Here is a 7,929-nt window from a genome sequence, read left to right on the forward strand (position 1 = left end):
GTTCTGGTTACCGCTGACAATATCAGGCTTTGGATGCAGAAAGATCCAGTCCTGGCAAAACTGAAACAGCTGGTGACAATGGGGGAAACTATTGGGCCATCACATCCAGAATTGAAACATTTTTGGACCCGGAGAGACCAGATCACCATAGAGGATGGAAATTTATTACTGGAAACAAGAGTGATTGTCCCCAGCAAAGGGTGCCACCAGATACCAACTGAGCTCCACTAGGGTCATCCAGGGATTTCTAGAATGGAGATGTTAGCGAGAAGTTATGTCTGGTGGTCAGGATTGGATGTAGACATAGCTGTGTTTGTGGGGCAGTGCCCAGAGTGCCAACAAGGATAAAAATTATGACCAGCAGCTCCCTCACATTCATGGGGCCGGCTGGGTAAACCCTGGACTCAGTTACATGTCAGCAACGCCGGTCATTTCATGGGCTCAATATTCTTAGACATTGCGAATACCTATTCAAAGTGATTGGATGTGCATAGAATTCATATGTCAAAAATGATACAAAAGCTGCAAGCATCTTTTGCCATACACGGGCTCCTGAAAGTGCTGGTCACAGACAGCAGGCCATTTGTCATGGTTCAGCGGTTAGCATTGCTGCCTCACAGCGTCAGGGACCCAGGTTCGATTCCACCCTTGGACGACTGTCTGTGTGGAGTTTGCGCATTGTGTTCACTCTGAGAGCTGGCTCTGAGGAAGCCAGACCGGTGTCAAATGCAACGCATGTGTGAACAAAGGGTGATTTGGTGAGGGGATACTGACCTCTGTGGGAGTTAATTCATGTACCATTCAGAAGATACACTGTAGAAATTCACACGGCTCCTTTAACAGCGTTTTCAAATCCACAACCTTTCCCATTTCAAAGGGCAGGGGAGCAGATACATGGTATCACCACCAGCTGCAAGTTTTCCTCCAAGTCACTCACCACCCTGATTTGGAAATATATCACTGTTCCTTCATGGCCACTGGGTCAAAATCCTGGAATTCCCTCCCTAATGAATTTGTAGGTGTCCTTACACCACATGCACAGCAGTGCTTTGCGAAGACAGCTCACCAATACCTTCTCAAGGGGAAATTAGGGATGAATAATAAATGCTGTCTTAGCTAACAATTCCACATCCCGTGAGAGAACATACCAAAGAAACAAGGATCTTTCATTCCTGGTTTGATAAGATCTCAGTGCAGCAGGTACAGTCTGTGCTACCTCATTACAAAAGAAAGTGTAACCACTTGACTAATGTCTCAGTTCAATGCACAACAATTTATTGTTTAAAAAAATTCCCCAGAGTATTACAGAAGGTGAATGGCTTAAGTCTTTGCCCTTTGGAGAGTACAGTGCCACAACAGAGTAAGGCAGCTGTCTCAAGGAAGCCTTTCTGCTGCAATTCCACTCAGCCCATCTAGCACCCTGCGAGTTAGTGCTGCCCTTCACATTGTGCCTCACCTTGTGAACAAAGGCACTACCAACATCACATTGTGCAAGCAGGCAGTGAATGGAGAATCTACAAGCAGAAAAATTAGGAGCAGAAAAGCTTGCACTGCCATTCAATAAGATCACATAGTGAATTGATAACAGCCTCCGTTCCACTTATCTGCCTAAGACGGTCATTGAGTTGTATCCTGGGCAAAGAGGGTCACTGACTTTGCAAGTAGAAGCTTGAAGGATCTGGAATCAATCATGAGAAATACCAAAACTGTTGGAGATCAGTTATGGAGGGGCCCAGGGTGTCGGCTTGGAGGGAGAGCCTATATATGGAATCAGGGATCAGCGTGTAAAGCTGCATTTGGGGATAGGGAATTTTCGTCCTGGATGGGGGATGTCCAGTGTTGGGTAGGGCCCTTGGTCTGTTTACAGGAGCTGGGTAGGGCACTGCAGCTTCTTGTTCTCCCACAAAGAGATCTTGAGCAGTCTCCTTTATTCTCATTTGACCTGTTTGTGGCTCCCATTGCCTTTTGGCCGTTGGGTCATACTCAGTTTAGGACATGCCACTGACACAAATATAAAGCAGGCCCCCTGCCTGCTTGGAATGGGAGTCTGGGCTAAACATGAGGGTCAGGCCAGTAAGTGGACTCGGCATGGTAACAAAAGCCCACGCCCCATCCCACCCCCACAAGCAACACACCAGTCTGACTGGATGAGGAGTTGTTAAAATTGAAGTTAGAGAGTGGTTAGAATGGGGAGTCTGCTGCTACGTGGAGGGTTTGAAGCAGAGAACATCACAGAGGCTTTGTGTATACCTGATAATGAAGTGAGCCTGGGGATATGGGAGGAGGGTGGGGGTAGATAAATCTAGTTGCAGCAGTCTCAAGTGGAACATAAACACCAACATGGACCAGATGGACCGAATGGTCTGCCTCTGTGATGTAAATGCTAAGTCATTCCATATGCAGCATGTTGTTAAGTATAAAATAAAACCTTTTCTACACTGCCTCATCATTCCCTGGCAAAGTATGGTGTGGATTAGGCTCAGAGTAAAACTCTCAGTCCTCTGCCAAGATCTAATTAACTGATAGAGTGGGTTTGAAGGGTTACTTGTCTTCCACCTGTCCCTATCCCCTTGACTTTGAGCCTGTCTCCGAGCGCAGGAATAGTTTAATTTAAACACTTGGGGATTATGTAACAGCCGATCAGAAATCCAATTATGGCCATGGGGACTGAACGGAGGTCAGAAAGTGCCAGAAAGGTAACATTCCCAATTTAACCTTCTGCTTCCCTGTGCTCTAGGCCATTATCTCCCTGACAGTTTGAGTTGAGATGATGGTCACTCTGTGAAGAAACCCATCTACAGGAAAGAGACTGAGCATTTTTCTTTCTGTAACATAAGCCCAGTTTAATTTGACCCTGATTTTAACACAGTCAAAACTCACTCACTTGAGGGAATGTTAAAATCAGGCCCAAAGTCTCAATATTGAGGATGTCAATGATTGGACACAGCGCTGCGTCTGTCATTCAGCAACACCAAGAGTATATACTGCTGCCATTTAGCATTCTGTACCCTTTCTGAACAAGGGGTGAGCAGGGGCATTTGTCTCCTAGGTGTATGTAAAAATACGCATGATGGAATATTTTTTAGAACTCTGGTAAGTCGGGAATTTAAGCAGCAATGTAAGGAGTGGTTATACTCACATCAATAAATGGGGCATGGGAGCCTCTCAAAAACCTTGAGAAAAATACTTTGGATCTTACAGTTTACATTAAACAAAAATTCAATGGGGTCATCTCGAGCTGAATAATCTACAGAAAGCAAAGCTAAGACCAGGACCAATTGTTGGTTTGTCTGTGATCTATTGAGCAGTTGCTGTCTGGCACTGGAAGAGGATGATGTGAAGGATTGCTATCTTTGGGACTTTAAATAAGACAGGATTCAGAGTTGCTCTCGTTGTAAAGGTCACGACAATTCTGACCCATCTTTCTGTGTCGCACCATCTGCCAACCCTGGCGTGGTCGGTGCCACCTCTCACTCTTATCCGATGTCCCTCCTTTCTTCAGCCTTCCCTCACATCCTTTGGCGTCCACATCTTCGTTGTAAGTTTGGATTTGCAGGACAGCATTATCGTTCCTGTCATCCACTCTATAACAAAGGGTCAGGCAATAGTAATAACCTTTAAAATGGAGTACAAATACTGCACGGTAACACCAAACAAACAGCAAAATACTCCGATTTCTGAAGTACAGCTATATTGGACTTGAGACATTGAGCTACTTGTCTAAAAAGTCAATTAACCAATAAACAATAAACTCCAGCCTAATATCTTTCCACAGATCTTGCCTGACCAGCTGTGATTTCCAGCATTTTCTGTTTTCAGTACAGATTCCTGCATCTGCAGTGGTGTGCTCTCTCGACAGATGCTGCTAGCCCTCCTGATTGAGTGCCCCCAGCATTTTCTGTCTTCGTTTCAGATCTTTATACAATTTTACCAGTTCCTTCCCCTGAGATCTAGCTCCATTGTGCCTCATGTATGGATTTGCTCAATTCAGTGGGTTCCTCATTGAAACTCCTGCAATTTTAATGGAGTAAATCCTATAATAAAACATCAAGACATGACATGCAGTACAAAGTGGGTGATTGAGATCGTACCACCCAATGGTAGAATTAAGAGCACCTTCATAGTTTGAAAGTGCCAATTGGATCTTGCACACCATCCAGAAGCAACCACTGAGAATATCTATCTTTAATTGGGTTGTGCAGTGTGGCAGGCAGCTAGGAGACCTCCAGTAGACTGCTGACACTTTGGAGAGAACTAAGAATGGTTGCTGATTGTGGGATAGTCCTCATTTTTCTGGAATAACTCTACGGGGCTGGAATTTGCTATGAATTTTGCAAAACCACAATATCAGAGGCAAATGAGGATCCCGAATCCGCACTTTCCAGCACAGGGAATAGGTCAGCGATGTTCCGGGAAGTGACGAAAAATTGCTCACTTTTGCCACATTGTTAAGAGGAGGCCAGATCAAAGACTTTCCAACCTCAAAGGGAGGTCAGTTGAGGCTGCTTAGTGGTTGGAACGTCCCTCACTGGGCTGTACAACAGTGAAATGATGAACCCGATCCAGGCCAGCATATCCACTGCAACAGAATGGAAAGCTTTCTTCTGGAGTGGGTGCAGGGTAAACTGTGATCTATGGTAACTGTGGTCCTATCAATGAGGCATGAAACCTTTGGGTCTGATGACCTTGCAGGAAAGCAACCTCCATTGAGCTGGTGAGCTTTGCATGAAGAGGCCTAGGGGTACAGGTACATAGTTCCTTGAAAGTGCCATTACAGGTGATGAAAAAGGCATTTGGCACGCTTGCCTTTGTGGGTCAGAGCACCGAATACAGGAGATGGGATGTCATAATATGGCTGTACAAGACATTGGTAAGACCACATTTGGAGTACTGTGTACAATTCTGGTCACCCTGCTTTAGGAAGACTATTATTAAACTGGAAAGGGTGCAAAAAAGGATTTACAAGGCTGTTACTGAGACTGGAAGGTTTGAATCATAAGGAGGGGCTGGATAGGCTGGGAGGTACAGAATAACGGCAGATGCTGGAATCCAAGGTAGACAAACAGGAGGCTGGAAGAACACAGCAGGCCAGGCAGCATCTGGAGGAAAGGAGCAGTCAATGTTTCAGGTATTACCCTTCTTCAGGACTGGATGTGGGGGTAGGGGGAGCTGCAGATAAAGTGGGGGAAGTGGGGGGAGAGGGGAGAGCAGAATGGGGGTGGTACGTGAACACCGGTAGTAGGTACAACCTGGTTGGTTGATGGGAGGGATGAATCCATTTGGTGGCTGGAAGGGAGCATCAGTAGGTGGAATGGAAGGGAGGAGGTGGGGCTGGAAAGGGAGCCAGGGAATGGGTGGGAAGGTTATTTGAAATTACGGAACTCGACGCTGAGTTCTCCAGGCTGTAGGGTGCCGAGGCGGACTTTTGTCCCTGGAGTGTCGGAGGCTGAGGGGTGACCTTATAGAGGTTAATAAAATCATGAGGGTCTCAGATAAGGTGAATAGCCAAGGTCTTTTTCCCAGGGTAGGGGAGTCCAAAACTAGAGGGCGTAGGTTTAAGATGAGAAGGGAAAGATTTAAAAGGAATCTGAGGGGCAACTTTTTCAAGCAGAGGGTGATGTGTGCACGGAGTGAGCTGTCAGAGGAAATGGTAGAGGTGGGTACAATCACAATATTTAAAAGACTTTAGACAGGTACATGGATAGGGAAGGTTTAGAGGGCTATGGGCCAAATGCAGGAAAATGGGACTAATTCAGTTTAGGAAACCTGATCGGCATAGACAAGTTGGGTTGAAGGGCCTGTTCCCATGCTGTATGATGCTTTCATTCTATAAGATCCTCCAAGTCACAAAACTGCCCTTAACTGGTGCCTTAACGTTGTAATTAATCACCCAGCTTTATTGAGCAGACAGTCTACAGGCTCCCTGCTTGCTCCATGATGTATCATGGGGTGGTGTTTCCCCACTACTAGCTACCAAGCCCATCACCACCATCCCAGGAAATCTCAGCCAGGTGTGATATGTTTAGTGTGGTTTTTGGATGGCTTTTACAGCAGCTTTAATTGATGTTGACATGCAGATTCATCTACTACCTGAAATTGGGGACAGATTATACTTTATATCGTACAACTAAAACCATTAGCTAGCTCCATTCAGTGAATTGCTCAGGCTGTTGATGGGATATTTTTGGCTAACTGTGGACAATGTTTTCTCTATTCCCCAAATGTCCCTGTGCAGGTCACATAGAAACTGACCTCTGTAACAGACACGTTAAAAACACTTAATATTTACCAGCAGAAGGTTTTGTTTACAAATCTTCTAAACCAGGAGAGTTTGGTGAGAACTCTGCTGGTTATCGGAACTGAGAAATTTTAGGCTCAGATTTTTGAATGGTCCCTGCAGTCAGACTTGGAAAGGACATATAGAATTGGCTTCACATTCCAGGGCAATTAAACTGCAAAGAGTCAGTTAAGTAGAAAATTGAAAGACTTGAGATAGAGCTATAATTTCTCTGCACTCCAGTCTCTGTAATGGAGTTAGGAACAAGGTTGAAACTTTGTTTTGCCATATGCTTTGAGATCTTGCTAACTATATTGCACACAAAGGGAGGTGATTGCACTGGAGACGTAAAGGAAATTTACCAGGATGTTGCCTGGGATAGAGAGTTTCAGTTACGAAGAGAAATTGGACTGACTGGAGCAGAGGACACTGAGAGGGGACATGATTGAGATGTATAAAATTATGAGGGGTGTAGACAGGATAAACAGGAAGAGACTTTTCCAATTGATGGAGGGATGAAAGACCAGGGCATAGATTTAATGTAAGGAGCAGAAAGTTTAGAGGCGATGTGAGGAAAAGCTTTGTCACCCAGAGGATGATGGAAATCTGGAACTTGCTGCCTGTAAGGGTGGGGCAGGCAGAAATATTTAAGAAGTACTTAGATTTACACTGGGGTACCAAAGCATAGAAGGCTATGGGCAAAGTGTTGGAAAATGGGATTAGAATAGTTAGGTTGTTGTTTTTGACTAGCGCAGATGGGATGGGTCGAAGGGTCTTTTTCAGCGCTGTAGACCTCGGTGACTCTACAATTCTATATTAAGATAACTGGTTTTCTTTTATTCTTCACTTACATTCCAGTCTGTCGTTCAAACCAGCTTCATGTGAATATGTTTCAATGACTGACCACTATGTTCACTAATGAAACAAGGAAAAGAATAAACGGCTGATCTATCAAGCCAGATTTCATTGTGGGCTCTGACTTGACGAGTGGCCAGGATCATAAAAATAAGGAATTGCAAATGATGAATCATTTGCCGTCAAAGGAGTGGTTGGTGTGAAAAATGAGAAATGAGCCATTTCTGTAAAGATGATTTTGTTTTACCGTCAGGAAATTCCAACCAGGGTGGAAACTCTACTTCCAACAGTGATCAGACGAGACAAAACACATATATTTAGATGACGTCCAATGCCCTTTGAGCATTTGTGGACAGGAACTTTCTGTAATGAAACAGCAGAGATCAATGCAGGGATCTGACAGCGAGCAGGGGACGGGATCATTTTCCAATCCACCTGCCTCGCTGCAGCAGTCGGTGTACTGTATCCCTATTTCAATATCCAGCGACACAGGCACACTCTCTAACAGCTTCCAAAGGTACAGAAGGAAAGGATGGGTGTTGTTAGGCTGTCACATGGGCAAGAGGTGTTAGGGTGCCAGGTGGGTGAGGGATATTAGGGTGCCAGGTGGGTGTGGGGTGTGGGGTGCCAGGTGGTTGAAGGTTAGGGTGCTTGGTAGGATAACGCATAGGGTGCCAGGTGGGTGAGAGTGTAGGGTGCCAGGTGGGTGAGGGATATTAGGGTGCCAGGTGAGTGAGGGTGTAGGGTGCCAGGTAGATGAGGGTGTAGGGTGCCAGGTGGGTGAGGGGTGTTAGAGT

General features: G+C 45.4%; 1 protein-coding gene across 6 annotated transcripts in view; it reads right to left on the bottom strand.

The window, feature by feature from the left end:
• Positions 1 to 1,254: 1,254 nt before the first annotated feature.
• Positions 1,255 to 7,929, bottom strand: part of LOC109923836 (transient receptor potential cation channel subfamily V member 6-like) — a 58,522-nt gene continuing 51,847 nt past the window's right edge. For all 6 annotated transcript variants that reach the window (XM_048610983.1, XM_048610987.1, XM_048610988.1 and 3 more), the window contains one exon: positions 1,255 to 3,584. In XM_048610983.1, coding sequence (XP_048466940.1) covers positions 3,362 to 3,584 — 223 coding nt within the window. In that variant the 3' untranslated portion in view covers positions 1,255 to 3,361. The remainder of the gene's footprint in view (positions 3,585 to 7,929) is intronic.

Source organism: Rhincodon typus, chromosome 23 (assembly GCF_021869965.1).
Source record: "Rhincodon typus isolate 14 chromosome 23, sRhiTyp1.1, whole genome shotgun sequence".
Taxonomy (NCBI): Eukaryota; Metazoa; Chordata; class Chondrichthyes; order Orectolobiformes; family Rhincodontidae; genus Rhincodon; species Rhincodon typus.